This window comes from Amblyraja radiata, chromosome 1 (genome assembly GCF_010909765.2).
Source record: "Amblyraja radiata isolate CabotCenter1 chromosome 1, sAmbRad1.1.pri, whole genome shotgun sequence".
NCBI classification, from domain to species: Eukaryota; Metazoa; Chordata; class Chondrichthyes; order Rajiformes; family Rajidae; genus Amblyraja; species Amblyraja radiata.
The window spans coordinates 3,004,719-3,022,790 of NC_045956.1; the positions used below are offsets into that span (position 1 = coordinate 3,004,719).

Below are 18,072 nucleotides of genomic sequence, written 5' to 3' on the forward strand. Positions count from 1 at the left end.
ACTTTGTTTTTGGTCTGAAAAGCAATGTAGGTGCAAGGAGATTCACTTCAGATGTACTCAGTCTAAAGACATTTTGTTCCAACAATTGAATCAATTCACAGTAGCAAGAACAACTCGTGTCTGATGCTCTCATACCCATTTAGCATGACCAATTAAGCACAGATTTATCTCCTTGTCTAAAAACATCTTTATTTACAAACTCATGGCTGCAAAATGACAGTCATAAAGAGATAGATTGCATCATAATGTACATGTTTACTTGTTGTTATACTGGGCACAGAGCTAATTTGGCAAATATACAAACAAGGCTCATTCAGAGTACTGTGCATTATGTAATGTGCTTAAGTTTTCATTAATCCAGTTCCACTCCCTCAAGCCTTACCCTGGTGGTAGACCAGTGTCTATATGTCTGTCAGCGAAGTTTGCTAGTTTGTTACCTATCACCACACCTACAGCTAAATAAGAAATTTGGATATATGTTATAGTATCTTATTGGGCAAAAGTTAATATTAAATAAATCAGATTCTATGGCCACGAGTGAAATAATGCATAATTTTAAAAAGCAGTATTCATCTGGCAATAACAGCAGGGCAGACAAAACCGCAGGGGTCCATCGGGGATTCTCAAGATAAAAACAGAAAATACCTAAAATACAGCTGGTCAGGCAGCATTTGTGGCAAGGAAATAGTTAATGTTTCATGTCAAAGACCTTTCATGAGAATTGATAAAGGTAATCCTGGCAGCAGGGAAGGTGGGGAAGGGCAGTGGGCAGAATAAAGGGACTCTATGTAAGGTGAAGCAATGCAGCCATTAAATGAGCAGTTATATTCCTTTGTCTGCGTTAATGTGCGGATAATATCAAGTTCGGCTGATATTGTTCAGGCTGCCCTACTACGATGTGCCCAGCTCACATTATACAAATGAAAGGAAAACGAAACAAAAATGACAAATAAAAAAGGACAATCCTGATACAAACAGAAAGAAAGAGCAAGTTATTTAAAGTTGGAGAATTCAATATTCGTTCAACAGACAAAATGAACGGTTATTCCTCGAGCTTCATTGGAACAATGCACAAGGCTAAAGAGAGTGGAAGTTGATGGACAATCCGAGTGGCAGACAATCGACAGGATCACTCCACAATGGAGATGCTATAGAAATGTTTTATGTGTCATTCCTAACTGTCACAGAAGGCCATGTTGTCGCTTGTGGGTGGAGCACCAAGGCAAATTCCTTGTATACTTGGCCAATAAACTTATTCATTCATTCAAATGATCATCCCGTTTGGTTTTTTCATAGTAGAGCCAAACACATTATCAAATAACTTGTAAGACTGTAATTGGTGTTTCACTTGGAAAGACTGTTTAAGTCACTCATAGGTGGGATGGAAAGAGGTGAAAGAACAGTGTTGTAGTCCCTCTAGATGCATGTGAAAATGTGATAAGACATGGAGTGGTTAGTGGAGACAGAAGACGGAAAAGAGAACCAGAGCAATCTCTTCTATTGTTGAACAGGAGGGAAGGGGAATTGTGTCCAGTGGTAGAATCTTGTTGGTGCTGGTGAAAATTATGAAGGATGACATGTTGAATGCAGAAGCTGGTGAGGACCAAAATAATACTGTTTTTGTCCTGCCAGGAGCAGGGGTGGTGCAAGCAGTGTTCTCACCCTTTTAGCCAGTGTTGCAGTGCTAATTTTTTAGGTACCAGCGCTGTCAACCAGGGGCGTCATTTCAGGATTTGCTTGGGGGGGCGGGGGACAATCTAGTCTCCCAAGAGGGTTAAACAAGATTATAGCCTATCACTACATCCCGGTGTATAACTAGTACAATAAAACATATAATGCTTCATTTAATAATATGACAAAATATTGCACGGTGGCACTGACTAATTAACATGAAATATAATTAGCAAGCAAGTAACCAAAAAGACGGTAATCATGTATTTTTACAGAGGTGCCTCTCCCGCAGCTCTGCACTCACCCACACACTCACCCACCCACCCACTCTCTCACCCACCCACACACTCACCCACCCACACACTCACCCACCCCCTCTCTCACCCACACACTCACCCACCCACTCTCTCACCCACCCACCCACTCACACCTGTAATGGACCACAACTGTACTTAATTCGATGCCAGATCCACACCCTCAACAAATGCTTCCTTGCCTATCTGGACTCTACCAAGGATCACAAGCTTGCCCGCCTCCAGACCGGTCCCTCCACTGACACTCCTCGACTCGACCGCCCGCCCGCAGGCCCGGAGCTCCACCGCTGGACCGCGGCACAGCCTGCCCGACCACCACGAGGGCGAGATGGCCACCACGAGGAGCAGCAACAACACCCACCGCCTCTCCGACCCTTACTGCCTTCCTGGCCAAACCCAGGCCCGGACCACCGAAACAGCCGCGGCTGCCGACTCTCACCACCTTCCCAGGGCCACCGCTGCTGTTGCCGACCTTCACTGTCTCCCCGGGACCAACGATGCTGCTGCCGCCAACCCATATCTCTACTCCATTTCCCCACGGGACTCCACCAGCGACTCCGCCGACCCTCGCCTCTCCACCGGCCACCAGAGTTCCAGGCTCAGCACCAAGCCCACAACCTCCACCATGCAGACAGCACGTGGTCTGACTCTGCTGGGTCCTATTACTCCCCCCCTCCTACAGGGAACCTCAGTTGTGATGGGTCTTCCCCTTCCCCCTCTTTTAACCAGGTTACCCCGACCACACACCCGCTAGTTAAAATTCCCCGCTGTTTATTTTGGATTTTTTTTTTTTTTTTTTTTTTAAACAGAGGTGCCGGAGTTGCGCTCCGGTGAGCTCCGGCAGCACTGCACCCCTGCTTTTAGCTATTTTTCCAGGTGCATCGACAACTACACCGGCACAGTTTCCTGCAGAACCAAAACATTTGGTTCATACAGAGCCAGAAAATGTCATTACTTTTGCTACCAATTATCATCCTGCTCTCACTTTCACTTGGTCCATCTCTGATACTTCCCTCACCTTTCTGGGTCTCTCTATCTCAAAAGGTAGCCATAAACAATCATAAGCCCACAGACTTCCACAGCTAACTTCACTTTACTTTCTCCCATCCTGCCTCATGTTAGAACTTCATTATTCCAGTTCCTCCAACTCCATCACATTTATTCTGATAAAAACACTTTCCAGATACATCCAACATAACTAAATAGGATATGCACAGAATATGGTATGTAATATAGAAAGAGTGCTCAGGAAACTAAAGTTTGGTTAGTTAATACGGATGCAATACGGAACAATGGCAAAAGATGATTATTTGGGAAGCAATGATATAATTCCAATTAGAGATATAGAAAAATAATGAACTGAGAAATTGAGCTTCAAACATCCCAGCTTTTAATCATATGGACTTACCCAATAACCCAGTAGGACATTTTGGGTGGTGGCTTCTTCTGGTCAGGCCAGTTTTCAGGACTACATTGGAATAAGATGCCATGTTCCTTCACTGGACCAAGTCCTGTGTTATTTTTCCTGAGATTTACTTGAGTTGAATTGTGTATGACATCTGGACATCTCCTTTCCTATTGAAACACATTGAAATAAAAACCTATAATCTATACTACAATCATATATATTAAATTACTATTCACATTTTCAGATACCAGAATTATTATTAATATATTGTTGGGGCCCAATTCTAAGAATGAGAAGGTGATTCTGAGAAGGTCAAATTGCTTGGGATCCAAGGAGAGCTGGCCAACTTAATAGAAACAACATCCACCACCTCTCCGAAGAAGGGTTTTGGCCCGAAACGTTGCCTATTTCCTTCGCTCCATAGATGCTGCTGCACCTGCTGAGTTTCTCCACCATTTTTGTGTACCTTCGATTTTCCAGCATCTGCAGTTCCTTCTTAAACAACTTAATAGAGAAGTGGTTTCACGGAAGGAAGCAGGTGGTAGGTTGTTTTTCAGACTGCAGGCCTGTGATTAGTGGTGTGCCTCAGGGTTTGGTTCTGGGCCCATTGCTATTTGTCATCTATATCAATGATTTGGATGAAAATGTAAAAGGCATGATTAGTAATTTTGCAGGTGACACTAAAGTGGGTGGTATTGTAGATATTAACGATAGTTGTCAAAAATTGCAGTAGCATCTTGATCGGCTGGGCAGGTGAGCTGAGGAATGGTTGATGGAGTTTAATACATGGAAGTACGAGGTGTCGCATTTTGGGAAGTCTAACCACACAGGACCTACACAGGGAATGCCAAGGCTCTAGCGAGTTGTAGAGCAGAGGGATCTAGGCGTGCAGTTACATAGTTCCTTGAAAATGGCATCCCAGGTAGATATGAGTAGTCAGATTCAGATTCAATCTTTATTGTCATTGTGCAGGGTACAAGTACGGAGACAAGGAAATGCAGTTAGCATCTCACCCAGAAGTGCAAACATAGAATAATGGAACAGTAAAATATATATATGTATATACAGTAGCAGTCATGTAATTTTCGAGGGGGGGAGATCAGTCACTGGGGAAGGAGTGTCCGAGGGGAGGGGGAAAATGACTGGCAATCACCAAGGTGCAGAGTTAAGTAGGGTAACAACCGCAAGGATGAAGCTGTTCATGAACCTGCTGGTCCAGGAACGGAGAGACCTGTAGCGCCTCCCAGATGGTAGGAGGGTAAACAGTCTGTGGTTGGGGTGAGAGCAGTCCTTGGCGATGCTGAGCGCCCTTCGCAGACAACGCTTGCTTTGGACAGACTCAATGGAGGGGAGTGAGGAACCGGTGATGCGTTGGGCAATTTTCATCACCCTCTGCAGTGCTTTCCGGTCGGGGACAGAGCAGTTGCCATACCATACTGTGATACAGTTAGTAAGGATGCTCTCAATGGCGCAAAGGTAGAAGTCAAGAAGGCTTTGGGCACATTGGCCTTCAATAGTTAGAGTATTGAGTATAGAAGTTGGGAGGTCATGTTGCAGTTATACAAGACTTTGGTGAGGCCACATTTAGAGTATTATGTTCAGTTTTGGTCACCATGTTGTAGGAAAGATATCAATCTAGAAAGGGTGCAGGGAAGATTTACGAGGATGTTGCCAGGACTCGAGGGCCTAAGCTATAGAGAGAGTTTGAGCAGGCTGGGACTTTATTTCTTGGTGCGCAGGAGGTGGGGTGATTTTATGGAGGTATGAGAGAAATAGATGGGTAAGTGCAGTCTTTTAACCAGAGGACATAAGTTTAAGGTGAGGGGGAAATATTCAATAGGAATCTGAGAGACAACTTTTTTTTTTAATTAAAAAAAAATATATATATAAACAAAGGGTGTTAGGTATATGGAATGAGCTGCCAGAGGAGATAGTTGAGGCACAACAGTTAAAAAAACATTTGGACAGGTGCATGGATAGGATAGGTTTAGAGGGATAAGGGCCTAATGCAGGAAGGTGGAACTAGTGTAGATGGGGCATGTTGGGCGGCGTGGGCAAGTTGGGCTAGAGGGCCCGTTATCCTGCTGTATGACTACGACTCAAAGGATATACCGATGCTTTAGGTTAGCATTCAATAGACAATAGGTGCAGGAGTAGGCCATTTGGCCCTTCGAGCCAGCACCGCCATTCAATGTGATCATGGCTGATCACCCCCAATCAGTACCCCGTTCCTGCCTTCTCCCCATATCCCCTGACTCCGCTAAATGTTACATTCATACTGATGTCTTCTGGGCGGATTCATGAAAATAAAATCAGTAATAAAATAGATCTTTGCCAAGATGATGTAAACTGCTTAATGCAAACACACCTGATTAAAACATTAGTACTGGCCATGATTCAAACTCACAATAAGGCAAGCTTACTAACTCTTTGACAGGACATTTGATAGATAATTCCTTATTCTTTAACAGGTATGTAAACCGAATAAAGTCTATTGAAACTGGAAGTAATATAATCAAAATTGATAATTCAATTGATGGAATTTGTGGTCTCATTTAATAAATCTGGCAGTTGTTTTTATCATGATGGTGCTGTGTCACAGACCAACATTCAACACAAGCTCAGCTGATTTATTTTGTATGGAGCCAATATAGGTAAGAAAGTAATCATATGTTCATTTGTACTCAAACGAAAACAGATGAAAGAACTATGTGGTAACATGTTTCACTGCATTACTCAGTTGTTTAACCTTTAAATTACTTTACCCAGATCCATTCAGTAGAAATGCAACAAATACTGCATCTTAAAATGAAGATTATATTGTTTTAAATAACCTTACCCGCTTTTCCCAGGTGTGTTGAAAAACTGACCGTATTGATAAGCAACAACGATGGAAGTTTTTGATTAGTTGTGAGTGGAGAGAACTATTGAGATGTGCAACTTCTGTATGTGTTGGCATAATGAATATTCCCTGCACTGTTTCTGAAGAAATATAGTGAAAAAGAGTATTTTCTGAACCTGATGTCAATCTGAAAAACATGAGGGAACAAGCTATCAACAAGTATTGATACCAATTTTCTTAAAGTACTCTCTTACCAAATGAACTAATATATTTTCATTTGGGGAAATACTTAATTTATAAGTCAATATAATTTATATGGCTTTGAGACCAAACATTCATTATTTCCCAAGTGTTTCAGCATTCCTTACATAATTGAGACAGATACCTGGGCAACTTTACAAGTTCAGTCTTGGGTGGGGTCTTTGACTATGGGCACTACTGGCCTGAAATTTGGGCATATGCTGCTACAGATGTCCCACCAAATGATTCGATAATAGGCTCTCCTGACTTCAAAACTGCATAACTTCAACTATAGCCTTCTCTTGTAAATTCCATGTTAACTCCAAAAGGAAGCACATTCCTCTTTGGTCGTAAAGAAAAGAATCCAAAATCTCTACATCTGGTGCTATTAACATTCTAAATTCCACGTTCCACAGCTTTTCGTTTCTTTACTGTTACTTCACTAAATGTATACGTTGTTAATCTACACATTGCTTATCTGTGATGTAATGGCATTGCATTTGACCAGGGATGGGGGATTAGTGTAGATATAGGGGCAAGTTGAGTAAGGCTAGTCCATGAAAAATTTAGATAAATTATAATTGGCTAAAGCAGCTATGAAATTTGTTAAGGGCAAAAAAAATTCAAAAGATTACAAATTAATTTTTCATTATCAAAACTTAGAATTTTATTTGTTATTTTTTCCAGAATGTCACCAACTAATCAAAACAACTTTGGAAAAGAGAAAACATAACCATATCTGGAAACAAAGGGAAACCCACCTTGATTTTTATGTTATAGCTAGACCAAGTGGGACCCGTTGGGTCCCATCCCCTCAACGCGCGGTTGCGGGGGGGGGGGGGGGGGCCTGCGGCGTTACACACGCACATTAACCACTCCCTCCACACACACTAACTACCCCACACACACTAACCACCCCCCTTGATATTATATTAATATTATTCATTGGCTCCTTTTACCCTATCCCCGCCCTATCCAGTGACCCATAGCCCCCAACTCGCAGGTGCGTCTAGAGAGGGTGGGGGGGGGGTAAGAGAGAGAGGGCAGAGAGAGAGGGGCAGAGAGGAAGGGGGAGAGGGGGAAAGGGAGAGAGGGGGAAAGGGAGAGAGGGGGAAAGGGAGAGAGGGGGAGGAGGGGGGGGAGAGGGAGAGGAGGGGGGGAGATGGAGAGAGGGGGAGGAGGAAAGAGAGGGGGAGAGGGGGGGAGGGGGGGGGGGGGGGGGAGCAGGGGGGAGGGGGGGAGGAGAGAGACACACGAGCCGAGGCACGAGGGTGAGCGAGTGTCGACCAAAGGAACACAGGCTGGGCTGAAGCAGTCTGGGCGGGTTGCGGGCGTGCTTCGACCAAGGCTCTCGGGAGTTCGACAGGGCGACTTTTGAACAACAGGGGGAGGAGGGAGGGTTTGGAGGTGACGTCAGTCGCAGCGCTTGCAGACGGCAGGTCCATTGTCACATCATCAGCAAAAAAGTCATTTTAAATTGAAAGTTGGATTGGATGTGTGAACATTTAAATTAATTATTCAAGAAATAAAGCAGGAAATTTTCAGCTAAGCCTATTTTTGACTGCAGTGGGTAAATCTCTACCGGAATATGTAAACATTTTCCCGTCAGCTCGTCGTTTCTTCGTGTAGATGTGATCACACACACAAACAAATACACCCACACACACGCACATCCAAGATCAGAGTTTTATAATTATAGAGAAGATAGCATAAAAATATAGTAAATGATTTTGAATCTTACTTTTTTATATTGTACATTTCTTCAGTCTCTGTCTCAAGAAGGCTTTTCTTCATACTTCCCAGATAAAATGGATTTGGAAAACTTTGTTTCTTCTTGTGCTGGAATTATATTAGATTTTCAACTAAATTGTTAAAATGAATTTAAGAAATAAACATTGTCGTTTTAATTTAGCAGCAAATTCTATATCCACAGTGTAAAAGTCCTTTCATTAGCATCGCTTTGCAATGTTCCTCACTTTCCGGTACTTTTCATTCATCATTGATTTTTCACACTATGGGAGTCAAAATTACCATCCAGCACAATAGAGCAAGTGAAAACATTGCCGTTAGAAACAGTACTTGAGGAATTTACCTTCTTAAATGACAATGTAAATTTTAATGTTTCAATCTTGAGACAAAATTATGTTCTAAATTACGTAATTTGTTCCTCAATAAGAGCATGGGTTAATTGAATGGAAAATAATGTACTGTTAATATTTACACTTCATTTACACTATCAACATTTGGAAGAGAAATAAAGTTACCACCATGATAAAGCAAAAGCTCATTGAATGCAGAGGATTAAAGACTCTACGGCTCTCATTGACTTGTGCGCTTGATGTTCTGCGACTTGTCATTGCAGCAGCAGATTTTCAGGCATTTTAGCTATCGACAGCAACCCAAGTTGGAGTGGAACCCTAAAAGATGGGCAGGGAAAAGATCTTCTCAAAAGATCTGTACAGTAGCTAGTTCCAAATAGAATTTATTTATTTATAAATAAATCTAAATATAATTTTTTGCCTCATCTTTGGAAAAACGAATGAACTAAGTGGGGGAAATGGATACATAAATATAGACATGTCTGTTTTAACTGCCCAGGTACTGAATAGAATCACCTGTCATGTGAAAAGGATACTTTGTACTTGTAGTCTTTTTGAATACATTGTGGATGGTTACGATTTATAAGGTCTACTTAATTGGTCACTAAGGGTAACCCTTGACAGTGGGAGGTCTGACACCACCAACCGTAATGCCAGGCAGCCCCTGCAAATTTAGCTTCTGACTTGCTATCGCTAGGCATGATAGAATGCCTCACTAGTTTGTACCGGACAATCTTAAATCACAAAGATCTTTTCAGCTTGGCAGTGGGAACATTAGGATCTAATCTCTTGGTCAGCCAGAAGAAATAGTTGCCATTCTCGATCTCTGTGTGACAATGTTATTCCCTGGAGCATTGAGAAAACTAGCGTTGAGAGATACGTGGCTCATGGTCGATCAAAGGCAAATTCAGAGTGTTGTTAATTTATTGCAGTTCGTCCTGTATCTCAGAATGCCTGCATCTATTGGAGATTACTCTATTCCTGATGTGTGCATTGGTTTGCATTTTTAGCCTGCTGAAGATCTGATGAATGGTAATTCACCAGCTCTATTTCCCTCTACACAAATGTAACCTGATCTTGTGAATATCCTCGGAATTTTCTGCTTTTATTTTATATTTGGTGACTTGAATTAGGAGCAGAATTATGTCATTCGGTCCATCAAGTCTACTCCACCATTCAATCATGGCTGATCTATCGCTCCACCCTAACCTGATTCTCCTGCCTTCTCCCCATAACCCCTGATACCTGTACTAATCAAGAATCTATCTATCACTGCATTAAATATACCCACTGACAGCCTCCACAGCCTTCTGTGGCAAAGAATTCCACAGATTCATCACCTTCTGACTAAAGAAATTCCTCCTCATCTCCTTCCTAAAAGAACATCCTTTGATTCTGAGGCTATGACAGCTGGTCCTAGACTTTCCCCACTAGTGGAAACATCCTCTCCACATCCACTCTATCCAAGCCTTTCACTATTCTGTACTTTCACTGAGGTCCCCCCTCATTCTTCGAAATTCCAGCAAGTATAGGCCCAGCGCCATCAAACGCTCATCATATGCTAACCTACTCATTCCTGGGATCATTATCTTCTCTGAACCCTCTCCATAGCCAGCACATCTTTCCTCAGATATGGTGCTCAAAATTGCTCACGATATTCCAAATGCGACCTGACCAGCGTCTAATGGAGCCTCAGCCTACATCCCTGTTTTTGTATACAAGCCATCTTGAAATAAATGCTAGCATTGCATTTGCTTTCTTTATTACCGATTCGACTTGCAGATTAACTTTTTGGGAATCCAGCACTAGCACTCCCAAGTCCCTGGTCATTTTAAGTTTGATAAAAAGGGGATGGATTAGCCAACTTTTCAGACATTTAAGACCACTGAGTGGCGCCAGCAATGGCTGCCTCGCTAACATTATGTCTACCCCTTCCTTATTTGTTCTTTGATATTATGTGTTAAATGTATGTTTTAATGTTCTTTAGCTTGTTTTATGTCGGGGGTGGGGGATTTAAAAAAAATCTCATACCTCGACGGAGTCGCAATTTTTTCCCATATCGTACCTCTGTCACACTGCGGCCTAACATCGAGGAGTTGGTGGCCTTTGCTGGAGACAGATTTTGGGTGCTCCAACCGCGGGACACTGCGGACTTTAACATCATGTTGCTCGCGGTCCCTGGTTAGTGACCGACTTCGGGAGCCCCAAGCCGCAGGAGCTTCGATCCCCACCGACGTAGGAGCTTCGACCGCTCCGACCGCCCCTCGACGCGGGGACTTCGACCGCCCGACTGCGGATGGTTCGACAGTCCCGACCGCGGGTGAATAATGAGGAAAAAGATTGTACATTATTGCCTTCCATCTCAGTGAGGAATGTGGGGAATCTGCTGTGGTGGATGTTTATGTTAACTTTTATGTAGATGTGTTTTGATTTTTTTTAGTAAGGCTGTATGGTAAACCAAATTTCACTGTACCTTTAGGGCGACAGATGGCACAATGGGCTAAGTGTTCGGCTGGCGACCGGAAGGTAGCCGGTTCGAATCCCGCTTGGAGTGCATACTGTCGTTGTGTCCTTGGGCAAGACACTTCACCCACCTTTGCCTGTGTGTGAATGTGTGTGAATGTGTGTGAGTGATTGGTGGTGGTCGGAGGGGCCGCAGGCGCAGATTAGCAGCCACGCTTCCGTCAGTCTGCCCCAGGGCAGCTGTGGCTACAGAAGTAGCTCACCACCACCGAGTGTGACTGAGGAATGTATGAGTAATGCGATGTAAAGCGCCTTGAGTATTCTAGAAAGGCGCTATATAAATCCCATCCATTATTATTATTATTACATGCGACAATAAACTGACCTTGAAATAAGGTGGAAATGGAGGAATCTCAATTCCTCTTTGGACATGGGGCATTCTGCTGGGATTTCACAGGCGGCAAAATAAAGTGCTGGAGTAACTTAGCGGGTTTAGGCAACATCTTTGGAGAAAATGGTTAGGTGTGATTCAAGTCGGGACCCTTCTTTAACTTTTTGTTTCTACAGTAAATTAAAGGAGCAGGTTCCGCCCAGAATACCTCTCTACTCATCCAGTCTACATTAGCAGATGCTATAATTTTTTAGACGAATATTACACAAAACATTACAAGATTTGAAATGTACATTCCATCCATAGATATGATTATTATTTAATCTCTTCAAACCTTTGTCTACATTTAAATATACTTACACTGACCTCAGATCCATCAGAACCAAGAGTTTCTCTACGCAGATGCTTCCTGATCTTATTTGATGTAAAATATGAATTGAAGTCCATACCAGCATCTGCAAGTCTTTCACCAGCATTATCAGATGTACTATTGGTCCTTGGAGGGCTAGATTTCTGCATCCTGAGGTTGGAGTCTCGAAATAATGTCCTTCGGCTTGTTGGAGATTGTGTGGATTTAGATGCACCTTGCAGCTTGCTAATGATAGGTGAACTGCTGATACTTTCAAACTTGTCACGTGGAGGGAGGAACCAATCGGCACATGATAGGTGTGGGGTGGAAGGACTGGCCAGTCTGTCTTGTATACTTGCTTCTAGTCCCTCAAGTTGAAATAAGGTTGCTTTAACTTGGTCAACATAAATACTGTCCGGCCCTGGATTTCCAATTGCTTTTGATGCACATCCTCCCGCTTCCAGCACAACACACAACATAAAGTGCCCCTGAAGAAATAGAAGCTTCAATTAACCTTAACATTTCAAACATTTACAGACTTTTCTGTTAAAAAATTATTAAAACATAAAAATATCAACAAAAGTAAATTCAAGAATTGTTGGCAAAGCATAGTGCACTTGGGGCTCTGTGGATAATATTATGTTAATTGTAAAATCCTCCCACATAGGGCAATTAATTGTGTCTGTTTTGGCCCCGTGTTCTGTTCTTTTCTTGTATTTGCATTAGAAGGTTCTAATTAGAATGCCCAACTCCAGAGATGATATCACAATATCGAAGCAGACTACATAACGCTGAGGAGCTTTGCACTTATGGGGGTGACTTCAGTTTAAGGTTGTCTCAAGAGAATTTAAAATCCTATCAGTGTTATTGACGATGGTAGACTAGATTGAAATTTTGGATTTCATGATTAAAAACTTCATGTGCCTTTTATTTAATATCCCACAACATGAAATGCAAGTTGAACTCTTGGTATTTAATTTGATTTTTTTTTTTTTAAATAAAAACAGCTTGCGTTTATGATTGGCAGCTGGTAATGGTGCACAGAATTGGGTTTCATTTGTTACTATACAGAATTACTCATATTATTTTGAACGACTGATTGGGAGCCATACATCTTAAAATACGACTTAAGAACTTGAAACATCACATGAAAGTATTTGGCCCAAACATACATCAACATTAACTTACTTTTGTATGCTAGTAATGGAACTGAACTGCATCAAATATTCATAAACATAAATTATTGCATACCAAGCCAACAATCAGCAAAAAGTATCTTCCTTTTGGTTCCTGGTAACCCACAATGATTGGTTCGTTACTTGATACAAGGTATTTATATGGAAATACTTCACGCCATATGACCAGCTGAGCAATCCGTTTCTCTGCTGCTAGGGGTAGTAAGCAATAATGTTGGCAATAAAGTGCAATGTCAAGGAGGTCATCTTTGGGCAAATGATTGCCAATCAAATAACCCTTAAAAATAGAATGGAGATAATCAGAATAAGGATAAGAAAGAATTGCCATAAAAATCAAAGGTCATTAATTAACAATAGTATTAAAAAGCAATTCACAATTTTCCTGCACCACAGTATATGACACTTCTGCAAGTTGTACAAATTGTTCACTATACAAGTTGCATCTTTTCTTTCTTTAACTGCAAACACTTCCATTTTAAACTTGCATAACTGAGGCTAACCAACATTTCTGAAGCTCAATTCTGGAGTTAGACGTCTGTCAAAACTTAAATATGATTATCGTAAAAGTGTAAGGTTTACATCACGCGAGACACCTATTTAACTTTAAATTTCATTTTAAGCATTTTCAACAGGACCTTCATCTTTGATAAGCTGTCAATTAAAACACTTGCTTGGATCCTTTTCCCCCCTCCATGTTCCTCTGTTCCATCTCTTTACCCCTTACAATGTTTTCACTATACATTCTGATCTTACCTATTCTGACCTACAAACTACCATTCAACAGACACCTCAACATCATTCCCGAACAACTGAGAATGTTGAAAACACGCAGATCAGACAGCATTTGCATCACCCACTGAGCCTTTCCAGCATGAGGCCACCCAGACGTCAGGCATTCATTTGGTTAGAGTTCAATTATACTTTATTGTCACATGGACCTAGGTACAGCAACATTCTTGGTTTTACATATAATCCGTTAAATCATACAGCACTTGAGGACCAAAAAACTTATTATGTTACTGTTTTTTTTGAAAGGCAACCAAATAGTGAGAGAAATGGATGAAATTTGCAGGGGAATTACAATAACATGCAAAAGATGTAGCATGATGTATTTAGCGATTTTGAAATATTCATATACTGTTCATAACACTATATTATGCAGCAAATTTTGTTCCATTGTATATCAAATGCTTAATGAACAGGGATTTCAATATTGAAATACTGTTCATAACACTATTTTGCAGTAAATTTTGTTCCATTGTATACCAAATATTTCATGAACAAGGATTTCAATATTAGTTTTGTTCCGCTCTTTATTTTCCATTCTGCTCAACCTCCCCCTTCTAGGAATGTGCATGGGATGTGACATTTGTGAAATCCAAATTTAAGGGGGGGTGGGAGGAGAAATACATGTACAAGCATCCATAATATAACTTTTTGATTTGAAAGGATGATGATTTGGCAGGGATAGTGTCCTTCCTTGTTCCCTCCCTTCCAGTTTATTGTCACATCTCGGGTGCTGTCTGTGCAGAGTATGCACATTCTCCCTGTGACCGTGTGGATTTCCTCCAGGTGCTCAGGCTTCCCCCCACATCCCAAAAATGTGCGGGTTTGTAGGTTAATTGGCCTCTGTTAATTGCACCTAGTGTGTAGGACATAGGACTAGTGTGAATGGGTGATTGATGCTCGGCATGGACACGGTGGGCCAAAGGGCCTGTTTCCATGCTGTATCTCAAACTAAACATAGAAACATAGAAAATAGGTGCAGGAGTAGGCCATTCGGCCCTTCGAGCCTGCACCACCATTCAATATGATCATGGCTGATCATCCAACTCAGTATCCCGTACCTGCCTTCTCTCCATACCCCTTGATCCCTTTAGCCACATCTAACTCTCTCTTAAATATAGCCAATGAACTGGCCTCAACTACCTTCTGTGGCAGAGAATTCCAGAGATTCACCACTCTCTGTGTGAAAAATGTTTTCCTCATCTCGGTCCTAAAAGATTTCCCCCTTATCCTTAAACTGTGACCCCTTGTTCTGGACTTCCCCAACATCGGGACCAATCTTCCTGCATCTAGCCTGTCCAACCCCTTAAGAATTTTGGAAGTTTCTATAAGATCCCCCCTCAATCTTCTAAATTCTAGCAAGTACAAGCCGGCAAATTAAACGTAATATTGTTGTGCAGGCTTCAAGACACAGTTTGATACTTTTCCTCGTCTTGTCTTTTAAGATCAATAACTAGCCTCACCTTGAAGAACAAACAGGAGCCCAGTATCACATATAATCGTTGCATATCATAATAATCTTCAGACTGAAATGAGAACAACAAGATTAATTAGGCTCTTGGTTACCACTGATTCGATAACAAACAGCATGTCGGCAACAGAATAAATAGAATACATTTGCATGATTTAGTTTTATTTTGAAGATTAGCATCATAAATAATTCATTTCTGAGCAGCAGATAAACGGTAAGGTTTAGAAAATTACTCTCTTCAATGTATTTTAGAGAGTCATAAGAATATGCAATATGGAAACGGGTCCTTTGGCCAACAGGTCTTCCCAGATATTATCTCCCCAGGCTCCACCACTCACCTGCACACACAAAGGTAATTTAACGCAATCAAATAATCCATTAATCTGCATGTCACTGAAATGTGGGGGAAAAGGATCACCTGGATGAAACCCACATGGTCACAGAGAAACAAGAGACTGCAGATGCTGGAATCCTGAGCAAAAAAACAAGTCCAGGGGGAACGCCAGGAGGAACTCAGTGGGTCAGCCAGTATTTGTGAAGGGAAATAGATACACTATGTTTTCAGACTAATGTCTGAAGGTGGTCCTGACCCGAAATGTCATCTGTCCATTCCCCTCCATAAATGATGCCTGCTTCGCTTTGTTACTCCAGCATTTGATTTTTTGGGCACAGGGAGAAATCGCAAACTCCATGTCAACAGCAGAGGAGTTCAGGATTGAATCTGGGTTACTAGAGCTGTAAGGCATCATGTGAAATATTGCATTAACTGGAAAAATAGACAGATTGACAATAATTCTCATGAAACATTATTTTTATGCTAGTTTGAAAATGGACACCACTGTTGCTGCCAACACCATTGCCTAGAACACGATCTACTACATTTGATAGTATGATTACTGTAACACTTGGAAAAGTCCTTTGAAGATTGAGATATTCCATTTTTGATGTTCACAGAACAGCACTATCAGGTTTTCCTGCATAATTCAATGCAGTCTTACTTTATTAATTTACTGAGCTATTACCATTTCTTGCAGCTGGTGGTATTTAGTCCAGTGATCTCACATCAACCTTTAAAGTCACAATATATGTGACATTTAACTATTCATTCCAAAGAGGAAGAAAGATTCTAAGGGGAGCAAGAGGCAACCGTGGCTGACAAGGGAAGTTAAGGGGCTGTCCCACTTGGGCGACCTAATTGGCGAGTTTAGAAGAGTTTGAAAAAATGACATGTTGAAGACCTCCTTCGACTATGTAGAAGACCTTCGCCCTCCTTCGACTATGTTGAAGACCAGCTTCGACTAGCTACGACTAAATTCGGGAAAATTGGCCACCGAATAGTGGAGAGTGAAGACGATCTCCTTCGACCTCCCTTCGACTATGATGACCACTATCTACGACTACCCTTGATTACCTACGACTAACATGCCGACCTAATACGACTAAACCTACAAGTAAAAAAAGTATCAATTTTTTCCATGGCGACCTTTTTTTACTCGCTGGCATTTTTTAACATATTGAAAAAAACGCCGCGACCTAGCTGAGGCCTCGAGTACGTGGAGACCACTCTTGAGCATGAAGGCGAGTTACAAAGACCTCCTACGACCTCGTGTCGACCATGCGAGTATGAGTCAAGGGCAAACTCGCCAGAACTGGCGGATTAGATCGCCCAAGTGGAACAGGCCCTTTAACGATGGAATAAAACTAAAACAAAAGGTGTATAACTTAGCAAAGACTAGCAGGTGGCCAAAGGATTGGGAAACTTTCAAAGGACAACAGAAGGTAACAAAAAGGGCAATATGGGGTGAAAAGATGAAGTACAAGGGCAAACTGGCCAAGAAAATAAAGAAGGATAGTAAACTCTTAAGGTATGTTAAGAGAAGATGTTTAGTAAAGACAAATGTGGATCCCTTGAAGGTAAAAACTGGTTAAATTATTATGGGGAACAAGGAAATGGCAGAAGAGTTGAACAGGTACTTTGGTTCTGTCTTCACTAAGGAAGACACAAACAATCTCCCAGATGTACTAGAGGACAGAAGATCTAAGGAGACCGAGGAGCCGAAAGAAATTTGCATTAGGCGAGAAATAGTATTGGGTAGACTGATGGGACCGAAGGCTGATAAATCCCCAGGGCCTGATGGTCTGCATCCCAGGGTACTCAAAGAGGATGCTCTAGAAATCGTGGGCTCATTGGTGATCATTTTCCAATGTTCCATAGATTCAGCATCAGTTCCTGTGGATTGGAAGGTAGCTAATGTTATCCCACTTTTCAAGAAAGGAGCGAGAGAGAAAACGGGGAATTATAGACCAGTTAGCCTGTCATGGGTGGTGGGAAAGATGCTGGAGTCAATTATTAAAGAAGTAATAATGGCACATTTGGATAGCAGTAAAAGGATTGGTCCAAGTCAGCATGGATTTATGAAGGGGAAATCCTGCTTGATTAATCTTCTGGGATTTTTTGAGGATGTGACAAGTAAAATGGATAAAGGAGAGCCAGTGGATGTAGTGTATTTGGATTTTCAGAAAGCCTTTGATAAGGTCCCACACAAGAGATTAGTGGGCAAATTAGAGCAAATTAGTTGGGATAGGGTATTGACATGGATAGAGAATTGGTTGGCAGACAGGAAACAAAGAGTAGGAATAAACGGGCCACTTTCAGAATGGAAGGCAGTGGCGAGTCGAGTGCCGCAAGGCTCTGTGCTGGGGCCGCAACTATTTACAATATATATTAATGATTTAGATGATGGAATTAAAAGTAACACTAGCAAATTTAAAGATGACACAAAGCTGGGTGGCAGTGTAAACTGTGAAGAGGATGTTAGGAGGTTGCAGGGTGACTTGGACA

General features: G+C 41.8%; 1 protein-coding gene across 4 annotated transcripts in view; it reads right to left on the bottom strand.

Moving 5' to 3' along the window:
* The window catches only part of intu (inturned planar cell polarity protein), a 66,945-nt gene that overhangs the window by 1,073 nt on the left and 47,800 nt on the right, over positions 1 to 18,072 (bottom strand). For 3 of the 4 annotated variants that reach the window (XM_033014863.1, XM_033014944.1, XM_033014720.1), the window contains 6 exons: positions 15,223 to 15,285; positions 13,029 to 13,250; positions 11,789 to 12,265; positions 8,217 to 8,314; positions 6,233 to 6,422; positions 3,394 to 3,560 (listed from right to left, as the gene is read on the bottom strand). In XM_033014863.1, coding sequence (XP_032870754.1) covers positions 3,394 to 3,560; positions 6,233 to 6,422; positions 8,217 to 8,314; positions 11,789 to 12,265; positions 13,029 to 13,250; positions 15,223 to 15,285 — 1,217 coding nt within the window. The remainder of the gene's footprint in view (positions 1 to 3,393; positions 3,561 to 6,232; positions 6,423 to 8,216; positions 8,315 to 11,788; positions 12,266 to 13,028; positions 13,251 to 15,222; positions 15,286 to 18,072) is intronic. The other variant, XM_033014783.1, reaches the window with a different exon arrangement.